At 45.8% G+C, this 16,662-nt stretch overlaps 1 protein-coding gene across 1 annotated transcript in view; it reads right to left on the reverse strand.

Moving 5' to 3' along the window:
• The window catches only part of galnt2 (UDP-N-acetyl-alpha-D-galactosamine:polypeptide N-acetylgalactosaminyltransferase 2), a gene marked incomplete at its 5' end in the record, with an annotated part of 84,735 nt that overhangs the window by 25,254 nt on the left and 42,819 nt on the right, over nt 1-16,662 (reverse strand). Inside the window, 2 exons of the mRNA XM_080548793.1 lie at nt 5,344-5,497; nt 13,679-13,769. Of these exons, the coding sequence (XP_080404919.1) occupies nt 5,344-5,497; nt 13,679-13,769 (245 nt within the window). The remainder of the gene's footprint in view (nt 1-5,343; nt 5,498-13,678; nt 13,770-16,662) is intronic.

Below are 16,662 nucleotides of genomic sequence, written 5' to 3' on the forward strand. Positions count from 1 at the left end.
AAAATTGGAGGAGAGGGAGAGAGAGGAGGGACAGAGGGGGGTCGAGCAGCTGCATCCATCAACTGTGTTACTGGCGATAGTGCTGCGCTGTGGAGCCTGCAGACCCACAAACCACAGACAGAAGCTATCCTCCACCATCACTGACCAGACAGAAGCTATCCTCCACCATCACTGACCAGACAGAAGCTATCCTCCGTGTGTGTGTGTGTGTGTGTGTGTGTGTGTGTGTTTGAGTGAGAGAGTTAGTGAGCAAGTGAGTGAGCGCGTGTGTGTGTGTGTGTGTGTGTGTGTGTGTGTGTGTGTGTGTGTTTGTGTGTGTGTGTGTGTGTGTGTGTGTGTGTGTGAGAGATATGGCTGAGCTGCTACTGTAATGGAGGCGCTGCCTGAGCTACTTTGCTTGTACTCAGTGTGTGACGCAACAACAAGACAGAGCAGTCACAGCTCTGTCAGAGCATCTCAAGGCTGTAAAATGCTTCTAGTATGACACATAAACATAGCCACAGGCTAACTATATATCAGAGTTAGAAGACAATAGACACAATCACACAAGTGTGTGTATCAAAGAGTATCTGTTATTCAGTCAGAGGGGTCTTTGAGGTATTTTGTGAGCTTAGAATTATAAGGTTCTATCTCCGTTTAGGGCAGTTCAGAGATATTGAGCGTCAAAGTTTTTGCATTCCATTATGTTTTGTGAGATGGAATCTTTGTATTTTATGAATTGCGAACTAAAAAAAGTCAACATTTTAAAAGAACACCACACAGGCATTAATAAACACCTAATGGATCAGATTATGTAAAAAAAACTACATTTTGACAAAAATTGAGATAGAACCTTATAATTCTAACGTCACGATTTACCGAGAGTCGGACAGAAGGTGACGCATCAGACCCCCCCAAACACTCCTAGGAGCGTAGGTGATCACCAGCGAAGAGCTGAGCGGAGATGTGGTGTGATGTATCCATTGTACCTTGTCTTATCCAGTGGATGTAGGACTTGGAGGACTGGCTCATTGCAATGGGGGCATGGAATGAGGCACTGTGTCAAAATGAGTTTGATTCCTTATTCCATGCCAGGCATTACAATGAGCCAGTAGTACTCCAATTTCTGCCTCCACCCAGCCTCCGCCTCGTCTTATCTCTCTAAGGAGCATTAATCTATTTGTCTTGCAGGTTCTTAAAACAACCTTAATCAAGTTGCTGATGAATGCTGAGTTGAACCTGCTGACAGGACTGGGGTGTTTATTCATGAGAAGAAAGTAAATGTCAGGGGAGTTGAAAAAGACAATACATCAACCTACTACTGTGAACAAGACGTAACGACCTTTAATGGCCATTAAACTCTGTGGTTATTAATGGTAAGTTAATATTTGTAGCTGTACATAGCAATCATATCTGACGAGGCTCAAATCAAGGACCTGTGGATGACACAAGCATCAACCATTAACACGAACAGCCGTGCCTTTTTTACCTACTATAAGAGCCGCCTCGGGGGTCAAATGACCATAGTCTTTACAATGGAAAGCTACTATTCACACACAACGACCACTTGTTGGCCGCCTTGTAAATTAGCCTGCCTCCTCCACAGAAAAAAATGCAAAATAGCTTCATACTAGCTCATCCTGATGTGATTTTGAAAATGTAAGGGATACTGGGTGTTAGAACGCATATATCTAGGAAAAGTCATGAAAGGAGGGTCCTGAAATTTGATCGAGCGCAAAGATATAAAAAGAAATCACAGATGGCTGTTGTAGTGTTAAACCAAGAAAACAGTGCAAAGGAGTACAACGTACAGCAAATACCCTCTCAGCTGCTGTCTACCACTAATCCAAGAAAACATCCTTAAATATTGAAGGCCACACTTCAGTTCATATCTCACGCAGGGCTCTCCATCACAACAGCGTGATTCCAAATCACCTCTGACTGCCACACAGACATTTGCCAGAGAGAGTCGAGTCACGCACATAATTCCACATGACCTCATTGACTGCTACAGCGTATCGGCGCCATACAAGTCTGCTCTCACGATGTAAACATATCAATGTACTGCATAAGAGGAGTTCAAAAAAATAGTATCAAACTGCCACGAATCAGACGTGGGGTTCTAATCTACTACAGCATGACTCATCAACATACAGGACTACACCAGACCAGTGTTAGAAGGAAGAGTGGCAGCCAGTTCCGTTTATTTTATTTTTATTGACCAACGCCAAATAGTTCCTTTACATTATACCAACGGAGCACGTTGCCAGGCAACCATTTGTTCAATCCAATAAAAAAATATCTATATTGGGTAGATCTAGATAGAGGAAGTTCAACCAGGAAGCTATACAAGGAACTATTCGAAGCTCATCGGCGCCACTATTCTAACATACCACTCTGCAGCAGGCCTACGAGACCATGACGTCAGCTTTTCACAGGCAGCGTGTTAATAATGGAACAGAGGTGGGTCGGTGGCGTGAGAGACCTTGTTTGAGACATACAGACGCACACACACACACACACACACACAGACACACACACACTCTCCCAGGTCTGCACCAGCTCCTGATGTATGGATGTAGTGATCTACTATCCCCCCTAATGTGTTGGCTTGGCAGACTTACTCCTCCTCACAGTTCTGAGGGGGGGGGGGGAGGGGGGGCTGTCTGGAGCAGCTCTCCCTGGCTGTGTGTGTGTGTGTGTGTGTGTGTGTATGTGTGTGTGTGTGTGTGTGTGTGTCCTCGTCCTTATTGGTGTGGACATTGATCACGATGTCAGAGGGACCCACACACCAAGCTCTCGTGCAGCAGTGTCCCCTGTGCCGACCCTTACACATCAATTCTGTCCCTTCCCTGTCCCCATGCATCATCTCGCCCATGGACCCTCCCAGTGTTCGATATGTATTCTCCCAATATTTCTCTGTTTTTTCCTCCCTCGCTCTTCTCTACTTCTCCTTCCCCTCTCCTCCGCCCACCCCCCCCTTCTCTCCTCCCTCCCTAGTGTCGTGTAAGACAGGACTAAAAGGCGTGTTTGTGACAGAGCATCAAATCAAACCAAACCAAGTTTATTTATAATATACACAGAATACAGCCAGTAGATGCTTACAATCAATAATCAACGATGCAGTGGCAATATAACATGGATAAAAACAATAACGTAAGGTGGCGTAGTGTATAGGAGCAGGAACACAACAACACTATAGGACCGTAACAACAGAAGTATGGATAGTGTGCATGCAAGTGTGTGAATGTGTGTGTGTGTGTGTGTGTGTGTGTGTGTGTGTGAATGTAAGTGTGTGTGCATGTAAGTGTGTGTGTGTGTGTGTGTGTGTGTGTGTGTGTGTGTGTGTGTGTACGTGTGCGTGTGCGTGTGCGCGTGCGCGTGTGGGGGTAGAGGCTGTTCTGGAACCTGTTGGTCTGGGTCTGGATAGTCCTTTAATATTTGGACTGTTTGGCCGGTTACACCACGGATCACTGATGGTACAAATCCGTCATCGATAGAGACGCTTTTAGTCATTTAAAATAGGAGAAATTGCGCCCTTTTATGGCGCATTCAAGAGCTGCATTACTGAAGTAAATAAACGCCTTCTCAGCACTCTGCCTTCCCTTTCTCAAAAGGTGTTATGTATAGCCTATTTTGGCAGGCTGACATTCAGAACTGAACATGCATTTCAAATGTGGAGGGCTGCCGGGAGCCGCTCCGCATATTTGATATGCATTAAAAAGCTGCCCATTTTCGCTAGCTAAAGGGCAATGTTAGCTGGAAAGGTACGTAGCGTTTCTCTCTGTAGGTGACTCTTATCTTTACAAAAAAAAAAAGGAAGAATAGCTGTTACCAAGAAGTAGGCAAAAACTAACAGATCTCTCTCCATCACTCCTGTATATACTGTAAAAACACCTCTCGCTCCTCAGCGCACGCGCAAACACACACACACACACACACACACACACACCCACACACACCCAGGGTCATCTGATAGCACACAATAGCGGAAGTCCCTAGCTCCCTATTTCCTTTAGTCATGGACATTCTCATTGTGTTACGACCACGCACACTCTGACAGAGAGATAGTGGCTGAATACATTACACAGAGAGAGAGAGGGGGAGAGAGAGAGAGAGAGAGAGAGAGAGAGAGAGAGAGAGAGAGAGAGAGAGAGAGAGAGAGAGAGAGAGAGAGAGAGAGAGAGAGAGAGAGAGAGAGAGAGAGACGATAAATACAAGACACAGAGATAAGAGTAATATCTCATGCCGAGTGGCTTTGCATTGTCTGTCAAAATTATGGAAATCTCAGGTTATGGGGAAGGCCATGGTGGTTTTCACATGCAAATGAATGACTGGCTGACTGAAGGATGGAGAGATTTAGCACTTACATTTGATCTGAGTCATTAAGCACTAAGCAGACACAGACCTCTCAGATCAACACCAGGGCCATGCAGGTAAGGCCAGGGGTATAGGGCCTACAGAGCAGGCCCTTGTGCGTAAGGGTAGTCTATAGGCCCCTACGGGGGGGGGGGGGGGGGGGGGGGGGAAGCTAGTATGGAGGGGTAGTATTACATGCCTCAGAGCTAGGGGTTAGTGTGGAGGGCACACCTACTGGTCATGTGTTGGGGTCTGGGAGGTAAGGACTAGGAGGGCAAGAGGTAGGGCCTAAGAGATAGTGCCTAGGGAGTAGGGTCTAGTGTGGAGGGGACACCTAACTGTCCTGTCTGGTGTCAGTGTCTAGGACGTGTAGTAGTGTCTAGGTAGGGGTTAGGACGTAGGGGATAGGAGGACTGGGCTAGGAGGTAGGGGATATTGAATGTGCAATAACACTATGTGCAATATGACAACCCTCGGGTACATAAGGTTCAGAGATAGGAAATGTTAGAATAGGTATAGCATAGCATAGAGTACAGCACAGTGTTTTATTTGTATAGTATAGTATAGTGGATAGTGTACATAGCCTTTATTTATGTAAACCAGCTCTTTTCCCTTCTTGTTTTTAGTTTTTCTTTCCTAGCACCAGGGGAGCCCCCCCCCTCCCAAATTTCGTTGTTTGGTACCTGTACTATATCAATGACAATAAAGACCATTCATTCATTCATTCATTCATATTACCTAGGGATTGGCACTGACTGGTCATGTCTGGTATTGGGGTCTAGGAGGTAGGGGGTAGGGGCTAGGGGGTAGGAGCTAGGAGGTAGGGGTTAGGAAGTAGGGGCTAGGATGTAGGAGCTCAGAGGTAGGGGATAGGGGATAATGTGTTGAAACCTACTGGTCATGTCTGGTATTGGGGTCTAGGAGGTAGGGGGTAGGGGCTAGGAGGTAGGGGTTAGGAGGTAGGGGGTAAGAAGTAGGGGATGGGGGACAGGTGTCGACACCTACTGGTCATGTCTTGTGTCGGGGATGCCGCGGTCCATCTTCAGCTTGTCACTCTCCACCTGGTTGAACTTGTTCCTGGCGTAGGGGTCCTGGCCCGGTCGCACCACGGTGGCACCAACATACAGGTCCTGGTCAAAGTCCTGCCACCGGACCTTACCTGGAACACACACAGAGACACAGAGGATGACGCAGAGAGACAAGACACTGTACCACAACAAAAGAAACAGGTCCATCGCCTGGCCTCAAAACCAAAAAAGACAGGGAGTGGAATGGAATATGATATAATGTTAACACTTTACATTACGGTCACATTTGTAAAGGGTTTATAATTAGTTAATAAATCACTTACAACCGGTTTATTATTCAATTATAAACCATCTACAAACAGTTATAAGTCATTAGTTTAGACCGTTCGATATTCACTTGGTGCTTGTCAAATAGGAGGGTTTGCAAACAGAGTTATTAATGCTTTATAAAAAACTAACCCTGATGTGAAATCATGCAAAACTATTTTCAACGGTTGCTATGGTAACTATGTTTCAGTGGTGCAACCAAGATGGCGCGGCGGAAGGCTGCAATCCGATTGGCTCCTGCTCAACTTCGGTATTTTCATACTATTTTGCTACTTATTACCTTTTGTGTGCAGCACGTTGCTGCTCTTAACTCCTATGGCTGCTGAGCTCTTCTGGACGTAAGATCCATTCTTACTTACCACACCTTTGACCCTACCCTACACAGATCTGGCCATTCTCCAGCTGAAAAAGTGTACCTATGAAATGGTCGGTGAGTGTACACTACATGGCCCAAAGTATGTCGATACCCGAACATCAAACCCATATGTGCTTGTTGAACATCTCATTCCAAAACTACTACTAGGTCGTCCTCGGACGAGCCCTCCCTTTGTTTGATTACGTCCATGTAGGTTAGTGTGGGATGCCCTTGTGATCGATGCCCGTGTGTTGGCTCCCACAGAACCAGTTTGCTGGCTGGCAGCTCCTGGTGTCTCTGGAATGAGACCTGCCAGCCTCATTCTCATCATGACTGTTTTTTTTTTTTTTCTAACCCTAACTTTTCAGGCTCCGAACCAATTTATTTTCGGTCTGAACGCGCTGGCCGGTTCCAGACTGGGTTCGGGGAACGTGAACCGGCACGTTCCTTGGCGGTGTGAAAGCCCTGATGTGTCTGTGAGCACAGAAACAGCTGGTAGCACTTCCCAACTGCAGTTTCATCACCCAGCCTGGAGTGTTTAGTTTGCAGATTCCAGAGTGCAGAGAAATGATTGGAGTTTCCCCAAACTGGAATAACAGCCTGCAACTTGCTATTGTGTGACACAGTCTAGTCGGATTAATGCACATTAAACACAAAAAGCTGAAAAGTCACATTTGTCACAACATTTAACAACATGCTTCCAATTACCAACGTGTGTGTGTGTGTGTGTGTGTGTGTGTGTCTGTGTCTGGCTGTGTCTGTCTGTCTGGAGGGGGGCTCCAGACAGACAGACACAGCCAGACACAGACACACACACACACACACACACACACACACACGTTGGTAATTAGGCCTCAGAAACATATGCCAGCATTCGATAGCTTCATCTGTCAGGTATCAGACAGGAAGGGGATTTGTGTGTGTGTGTGTGTGTGTGTGTGTGTGTGTGTGTGTGTGTACGCATGCATGGAGGGAAACACTACTGTGAGTAATTAATCTAACTGTGCTGTGTCAACCTGTTTATAGCATGCTAATTAGCATCGCCTCATTATAATCTGGCAGTGACGCTAATAGTCCCAGTCAGAGTTACATGGTGGTGAGCTACATTACAGGACGCTTTGGAGCTAGTTAGCTAACTAAGACTGCAGGAGAGACCCGACGTCCTTGTAATAACACCATATTGGTTGATTCAGTGATTAACACCAGGATCAAATTGCTTCTTTATCTGTGAAATTAAAGTTTCAGGCTATTAGCTTATAGATACAAAAGCTATGAATATCGTTTTCAAATATATAACACACACACACACCCACACACACCCACACACATCCATACACACACACACACACACACACACACACACACACACACACACACACACACACACACACACACACTCCCTGAGTAATTCGATCTGTGTCTATTATATAAGTGTAGTTAACTAGCAGCAGTTGACGTTGTCTTAATAGCTATGTTCTGGTGGTAATGATGTCATCGCTCAACCAAAGATCTAAGTGACCTCGTCCACACCCACTGGCCTTCCTGTTGACAAGGAGGCTTTGCCCCTTTCTCAATTGTTAGAAACTCGATTCCTCGCATTCCTCTTCTCCCGTCTTCCACTTGCTTCTTACTCCTTCACTACTAGGTTCCTCCCCTTAGATACTCGCCTCCAAAGCTTTAGGAGAAGGAAGGGGATTGGAGGATGGAGGAGAGGACGCAAGGAATGGAGTTTCTAACAATCGAGAGAGAGAGTCCCTGTCTCCATATCCACACTAGCCTACCACATAGACTGAAACAATGCATTGGCTGTGCATTCTAAATGTTATGCTAGTGTGGATATTGAAACACAACCTGGGGCTTCTCTTTGGTGAAATACGGTAAAACGCGGTCAGCCCATACGGCTAAGAATAAAGACGTACGTTCAACTTCAGACGGTTGTGATGTGTTGTTAACTATAGCTTGGTGTGAACATTACACATTAACGGTGAACTCTATGTTATGTTCTAACCCGTTCACGATTCTGTCGTGCTGTTTTGACAGAACCTTTAGCACATTGAGGCATAGGGAGAATGAGAACAGAGTGTTTCATCATTTCAAAGAAACATACAAAATAAACAAACTGTAAACGATTGGAAGTTTTAACCGTACGTCTAACAAATGTGTCTGTGTCAAGTACAACACAAGCATCGTGTGCATGTGCAATAGGCCTGAGACCGAGAAACTCAAAAGAAAACATTGCTTGTTCTTGCCCTTCAATTCCATCCCACCAATAGGGACATCAGAGACATCGATAGAAGAGGCCTTTCGGCCTACATACATTACAATAGGAATCAATAGCAATCAACAGGTGCAATGTCCTCAGGAAGTCAGGTATGCTCATTCAACACTGTTCTGTGTTCTGGGCTGAGAGAGGGGGGCGTTGGTCACCATTCAGACTGGAAGATCAGACGATAACTGCCATGTGTAAATCACATGTAAATCACATGTCTGTCTCCACTAAATCTTTCTACACCGCTACTGTCTGGACAGGCCGAATGACACACCAGTGAGGAGTGTTTATTGTCCCTTCCGAGGCTGCATAGAGAAGGTACTATAGGTTGAGGTTTATAGTGCATTTGGGGCTGGTTAACAGGCTAGTTAAAACTGACCACATTAGCTGTGTCTATAGAGGTAACTTCATCAGAAGAAGAGGGGGGGGGGGGGGGGGCTGTCAACAAGCTAATTAGAGGACGGAGGCTACAGGGCTAATGAGCTCAGGCTTCATGGCTCGGGGCGTCTCGGGGGTCACGCAGCTGTCCCCCCCCCCCCCCCCCCCCCCCCTGGATGTGGATGTGGAGTAAACGGGCGCTGGCCTTGCCCTTTAGATATGCCAGGGGCCTCAGGTCACCTGCTTTATGCAGATTCTCTCCTACTGGTTAACACTAGAACAGCCATGGGTATGGGTCATTTTGACCCTGTGAGTATTATTATTATTTTTTTATATCTTTGCACTCGATCAAATTTCAGTACCCTCCTTTCATGACTTTTCCTAGATATGTGCGTTCTATCACCCAGTGTTCTTACATTTTCAAAATCACATCAGGGTAAGCAAGTATAAAGCGATTTTGCAGTGTTTCTGTGTAGGAGGCAGGCTCATTTACAAGGCCTATAGTAGGTAAAAAAAAAAGGCACGGCTGTTCTGTTGTTAATGTATCAGTTTTTCTGTTTGCTACAGCTTCTAATCTTGTGTTGTCCCTCTCTGTACTTATCTGTCCGAGGTGCTCTGAGCCCCTCAAAACATGACTCCATTGGGGCGCTTAGGTGGCGTAGCGGGTTAAGCGTCGACCATGTAACCGCAGGCAGTGGCGTAGGGGACGGGCCCGCAAGCGACGCACCGCGGGGGGGCCCCCAGCCTCTAGGGGGCCCCCTAACATTGGATACTGTGGTGGGTTGACATAATTCACCCACGGTGGGTTGGGAGTATTGTTCCGCACGGACAGTTAAGTGCGTGGTACCCGAGTTGTTTATTCAGTTACTGCTTGAGTGTGTTGTTGACAATCGTTCATGTCCTTCATTAAACGTTTAGCTTTGTCATTTGATACGCCGCCTACGACTCCTGTCTCTCGGCACTACGATACAAACTTTTTTATTAAATTTTTTTTAGGCAGCGAGACACAAGTCCCTGCAGAAAAATGAGCAAGCGAAAGTACCTCAGTGGTGCGCAAAAACGGCAAGAGCAATATAAAATGTAACAAAATGCAGCGAAACTTCCCAAAATGTCATATTTTCTCACAAACCGACCCAAAGCAGCTTCTGCGACTGACGCGGGTAGGGATGCAATTAGCACTGGGTCAGGGACGAACGTCGTGGATGCACCTGTGGCACCGCTGTGAGGGTCAGTGTTACTGCAGCAGGCTGACCCGGCCGAGAGATCGTTTTCAAAACTCAAAATTATCAAAAGCTATCTGAGAAGCACCATGTCCCAGGACAGACTCTCCAGACTAGCGATTCTCAGCATTGAAAGCCAGCGCGCACGTCAAATGGATTTAACAAACATACTATGTTACATAGTGAAGGACTTCGCACAGACGAATGCCAGGAGGAGAGGACGTGTTGGTCATTGTTAAAGGTAAGAATGGTCTATTATTATTTGATATTATTAGAGATATGTATTAATCTATGAATCAAATTAACTCGGGGTGGTGGGTAGCCTGTCGGTCTGTTCTTGTTGCCGTTTGTGTATGGACATGTCACACACACAGTCACACATACGGTGTCAGAATGATTCTGAGCAAACGGCCAGCGCGCTGTAGCTGATAGCTGTCCAGGCCAACCATACGGTCTATGCTGTAGGCTTTATGCAGCCTTAAAATAAATGTACCGCTACATCCGTTTGAGTTAACCTCCGTTGCGAAAGGGCCCCCGCCGCCACCTTGCGGGTGGGCCTCGGGATTTTGCGGTACGCCACTGACCGCAGGGTCCCCGGGTTGGAATCCGGCCGGCGACATATCCTGCATGTCATCCCTCCTCTCTCTCACCCATCCTTTCTGTCTAAATCTTCACTGTATCTGTCAAATAAAAATGAAAAATATGAGTGGGACTGCCCCACTCAGCAAAAAATAATAAAAAACATGACTCCTGAGTCCCCTCCACCCTATATCCTGTCACTTTGTGACATTTATGTAAAAAGCAGCTATACAAATAAACTTGATTGATTGACCTATTCTCCAACATCATAATGTGATTGTGATGCGTGATTGTGGTTGACTCACCCTCTTACACTTTGTAAGTCTCTGCTGAATTGCTAAAATGTAAATATTCGGTACATATTCCCATAAGGACGATGTGTGGTGTGGAATAAGGCCAATCAGCCACAGCTGTGAGGATTTAAGAAGATATTTATCATGCTAATTTAAAAAGAAAAAAACTATTTCCACAGACATTTCGCTCTCCCTCCCTCCAGTGTATTGTACATCAGACCATCTGGAAATGAGTTTAATTAAAATGGCCACCCTTTCCTTCTGTGAATTCTGTTTCACTCAGATGAATGTTCATTTGCTGGGTGACCTAAATCCTCTAGTACTCTCTCTCACACACACACACACACACACACACACACACACACACACACATAAAAGAGAGCCTATATATAATATATTGATAATTCCGTGGAACAGGACCCCTGAGTATCCCACTCTACATATATCTCTATTAAATTATATTCTATATTAATGTACACACACACACACACACATTAGTGTTGGGCGGTATCCAATGTTTGACACTGTTAAACCTTCCCCAAATTTTACCGCGATATACGGTATTACTGCAGGATTAAAAATCACACGCACACACACACAGTTACTCACAAAGTCGCACACGCACACACACACACCTCTTCCTCACACACTGCTTTTGAATGGTAAATGGACTGCACTTATATAGCGCCTTATTTCCAAAGCACTTTACAATGGCCTCTCATTCACCCATTCACACACCAAAGGGCGGCAAGCTACCACGCGAGGCGCCCGGCCCGCTCATTGGGAGCAATTTGGGGTTCAGTCGGTGTCTTGCCGATGGACACCTCGACACGTGGCCAGCCGGGGTTTTCAAACCGCCGATCTGCCGATCATTAGATGCCGGCTCTACCTCCTCCTGTGCCACAGCCACCTTTAAACCCACTAAATCCTATATCCTATAGAAATCAGGGTCTGCTGCTCTGACCTGAGGGGTATAGTGTGTGTTAAGCAGCGCGGCTCAATTGGATTGCGTTTGGGCTGAGCTTGTCACAGCCGGGCAGATTGGTTTCGACAGGGACTTGTGGATGTTCAGCCCCCTGGACAAGGATCAAAAGCTTGTACAAATCCCCTAATGTGTTTTATAGCTTTCCCTAGCATTGCTCTATAGATTCCTATAGCCGTACAGTCATTATCCTTAATGTGTTGTGTACGGTAGCTTTCCTCAGTATTGCTATAGACACACAAACCACACGACAGTGTAAAAGTAAGTAGCCCTGATTCATGTATTCTGGATCTTTCCCTAGTATTCCTACAGTACAAACTAGGGGATGTCTACCTCCACCCTCCGCCTCCCCCCTGATACACACCTTCTGTAGTGTCATGAACACTAAGGGTAAGCTCTGAGAGAGTCGGGGGGGGGGGGGGGTGTGCACACTGGGTTCAACGTCAGAGCGACCGAGTCATTTGATTGGATAAGAGGCATTCCCATGAGTGCTGATCAGATTTCCAGAGCGTATTTTTTATGAAGGTACCCTCGAATCAAATCAAAAGTTTTATGATTTGATTTGAGTGCTGATCACATGTCCAGAGCGTATTTACGAACGCACCCTGTGTGTATGGACAGTAGAGTACGGCGTCACGGGTGTTCCCGAAGGACACAGCTGACACCCGGCGTGATGCGGCTGATGTTCTGGGAGAACACAGCGAGTACAGTACGGCACCACTCTCTGCCCGTCTACCCCACAAAGTGTGCATTTGTTTCCTCTCCCCCTCATGAATTTAAATGGAATGGAAGGTCTGCAAAAAATAGATTGATATGACATACTCAAATGCTTCAATTCAGGACTTAAATGACATCCCTATGAATCAAAATTCTATGTCCAATTCAAACAGAGCGGAATTGAACTCGATTTGAACCCCGACCCTGAAACGCTATTCACGAGGAGGAGTGAATTATAGAATGAGTTAACCATGTTTGATGTATTAGCCAATTAGCCTCTGAGAGGGACCGTGTCTGTTCTACTCGTTCTGGGTCCTATGGGGTGACAGAAGGACAGTCTCAGAAGTCAGACATCCGCCCATGTGTTATGTCCTGTGTTGACCAGGGGAGGCTTGTGGAGGTAGAAATTGGAGGACGGGTTCATTGTAACGCACGGAATGGAATTGAGAAATGCTATCCGATACATGTTCAATAACGTTTCTTCTTCCGTTACATGCATTACAATGAGAGCCGTCCTCTAATGTCTACCTCCACCGGCCTCCCCTGGTGTCAACCTAACCTTGTCCCCAGGCTGTTGAGCACTGCGCATATAAACCAATAATGAATAATTACTAAAACATGACCTTCGTGGGGGGTGAATTTACTGAATAAAGTATTTGTCATTATTTGATTTCAGTGAATTCCAAGACTGCGAGATGTGGCTCCAACTCCGAAAAGTGTGGTGGCACAAGCACTTGGGGGAGGTGTCATGGGAGTTGATCGGTTGGCCTATCAAGCCAACGGCCATGTGACTGGGAGATTCTCCCGGTTCTTGTAGTTTCAACAAAGGCCATGTTTGATGCGTTGGTCCATATCCCAGAGAGACCTCCAGAGCATTTGGAAGTGTCTGGGAACAAGATTAGTGTTGACCTTGGCCTCTCCATAGACCCTGGTGTGTGTGTGTCTAGACCAGTGGTTCTCAAACCTCTCCTCGGGGACCACCAGCCGTTCCACCACCAGCACACCTGATTCAACTAATCAAGCACAAACCATAATTGCTTGGCACTTGATTAGTTGAATCAGGTGTGCTGGTGGTGGAACAGATCAAATATGTGGAACGGCTGGTGGTCCCCGAGGAGAGGTTTGAGAACCACTGGTCTAGATTGAAGGGGTTAATCAGCCTGCATGGCATTGTGGGTAGTGTAGTTCTCACCAGGAGGGAGTGTCTCCAGACTGTGAGTTTTGTCGTCTGTGTTGCTGTGCGCCTGGTTCTTGCTGGATGAGTCCACCGCGTTCCAGTCATCCTGAAATAGAAAAACGTATAAAAACATCAATACAAATAAAACAAATAAACCTGAATCTCTAGTACCTTCCATTCATTACGACACAGAGGTTCATATATACTGTATATATAGGCATTATGATTAGATAGATTCTGATCAAACTGATCAGAAAATCTCCCGCACATGACAAACCCCCCCCTCCCAAATTTCGTTGTATGGTACCTGTACTATATTAATGACAATAAAGACCATTCATTCATTCATTCATTCATTCACATTGTTGTTCGCAAAGAACACTTGATCATTAAAATGGTCACGGTTTCGCTCCATAGACCATGCTCAGAGCATGTATGTGCACACAAACAAAGCAAAACATTGACATTCCCCACACACACACTTCACACACAGTCTGGATGTGCGTGACCGGATAAAGGCCGCTCAATAAAGTATTCTCTGGTCATAACCCCTGCTAGCCCGCATGATTACAATTCAATTACGAACACAGTAATGACTGAGAACGGCTGCAAAGATTATGACCTCTATTTTAAAAGCTTTTGAAGAACTTTGAAAAACCTTTCCAAACTGTTTAGTTTTTTGTTTTTTCTCCAGCTATAGTCTGTTATCGATTTGATTTGCTCAAGGTTGCCTTTTGGAAAAAATAACGAGCTTGTGGTGGGTCACGTACTCTGTTACCGTGGCAACGGTATAATCACTTCCAGGGGGGGGGGGGGAAAGATACTAGCCCACCCACAACCAGTTTAACACCAGAGGTGGCAATATTCTGCTGCTCCGGGAGAGACACAGAGCAAGGTGATGGAACGAGGAAGGGTATCAAAAAAACGTGTTTATTGCACGTGCACGCATGCATTCACGCCGAGCTCATCCTCCGATTTCTACCTCCACCAGCCTCCCCTGTACTACACCACTTTGTGACGTTAGAATTATAAGGTTCTATCTCCATTTTTGTCAAAATTGAGTTTTTTACATAATCTCATCCATTAGGTGTTTATTAATGCCTGTGTGGTGTTATTTTTAAACTGTTGACATTTTTTTAGTTAGTAATTAATAAAAATACAAAGGTTCCATCTCACAAAACATAATGGAATGTAAAAACGTTGACGCTCAATATCTCTGAACTACCCTAAACCGAGATAGAACCTGATAATTCTGAGCTCACGACTTATCAACTGCTCGTCAGAATCCTGGTGAAGGGTCAGGTGAGGAACAGAAACCTGCAGGCCTGTGTAGTGGTGTAGCTGTCTGGGAGTGTGATATCCTTCTACTGACCTTCTAGAACGTCATATCGTTCCAGTGACCTTCTAGAACGTTAAGTGCACTTAACTTCTTCTGCTTCTACTCTCTGCCTTTGTTCTAGAACCAGAACCGGATCAGAGGGACAGACAGACAGACAGACGGACATGTTTTATTCAGCACAGGACTCCGCCAGCCACTCTGATAACTCAACCATTCATATGTAGGGTCACACACAGACACACAGACACACAGACACACACACACACACACACACACACACACACACACACACACACACGCAGTATTAGATCTGTACTTTCAGATGAATGAGCATGATTTCTGCATGATTTTCGAGGCTGAAACACTTAAGATGACACTTCAAAGGTTTTCGTAGTATCTGGAGGACTTAAAAGACAGGCTCTTGTTTTCTTATGATGGCAAACAACCTGATCATTGTTTTGATCTTCCAGCCTTCATGGAATTATACCATATACTGTGATTTCTGCGGAGGTTTGGTTTCTTGTTTAGACGTCTCAGACACCGACCAAGCAGAGGACAAACACACAAAGCAATCTTCTCAGCGGAAACACATTCACATTTACATTTACATTTACATTTCTGGCATTTAGCATCGATGCATTTGACTAAGCAAGTAAATCATCAATTCACCAGTCGTAGCAGGAAGAGTAATCTAGCTCAGGCCGGGGGCCATTGGCAGTCGTCGTGATAAGACACGAAGAAGAAAGAAATAATTTATTTTGAGTTTTGTTTTATAGACACTGGAGAAACAGTTCAAGGAGGGAAGTAGAAATCTTAGGAGACACAGTATAGGGGGAAGCAGGTGTCTCAGGAGGAGCAGTTAAGATGTAACCTGAAGAGATGGAGGTCTTCAGTCTCTGACGGAAGATGGGGAGTGACTCTGCAGTCCTGACAGATGTGGGCAGCTCATTGCACCAGCGGAGAGCCAGTGTTGTGAAGAGACGAGATCGGGCAGCGCGACCGCGGCGTTGGCGTAGAGGTGGGGGGGCCAGTCTGCCAGCAGAGGTGGAGGAGCGGAGTGAACGGGCTGATGTTTGGGGGGTGACCATTGCCTGCAGGTAAGCAGGGGCTGTCCCTTTTGCTGCCTGATAGGCAAGCAATTATTATATATTCAGGTATTTAGAGCACACACACACATGCACACGCACACACACACACGCACGCACGCACGCACGCAATTCTCACCCATGAGTAGAGTGCACAGTAGAGAGCTGATGGGTGTGTTTCATTCCATTATCCACATTAGCATATCGCTGTAATGAAGCAATGTGCCCGATCATACATTCTATAAAAGTATGCCAGTGTGAATATTGGCATTCAGCACCACATACCAGTTGTTTCTCTGGCCATTCATGTGCACTCAGTCAGAACTAGGACATTCAGAAATGTTTCGTCTTGGGAAAACAAGTCATTGTAACTCTCGGAAAAAAGTAGGAGAATCAAGAAAATAAGGAAGCTTCTACACGAATAACGACGTCGTTGACTCATGGTTTCTACAGGGCCAAGCTAAACACTGACACACACACACAGCGGGGGAGAGACGGCAGCACAACGAGGTCGGGTGGTCGTAACTCAAGACAGGACGGGAGGAGAGGCCTGCTGCCAGGGGTAGCAGGAGTAT

The sequence above is a fragment of the Nansenia antarctica genome (assembly GCF_963989245.1).
Source record: "Nansenia antarctica genome assembly, chromosome: 19".
Lineage (NCBI taxonomy): Eukaryota > Metazoa > Chordata > Actinopteri > Argentiniformes > Microstomatidae > Nansenia > Nansenia antarctica.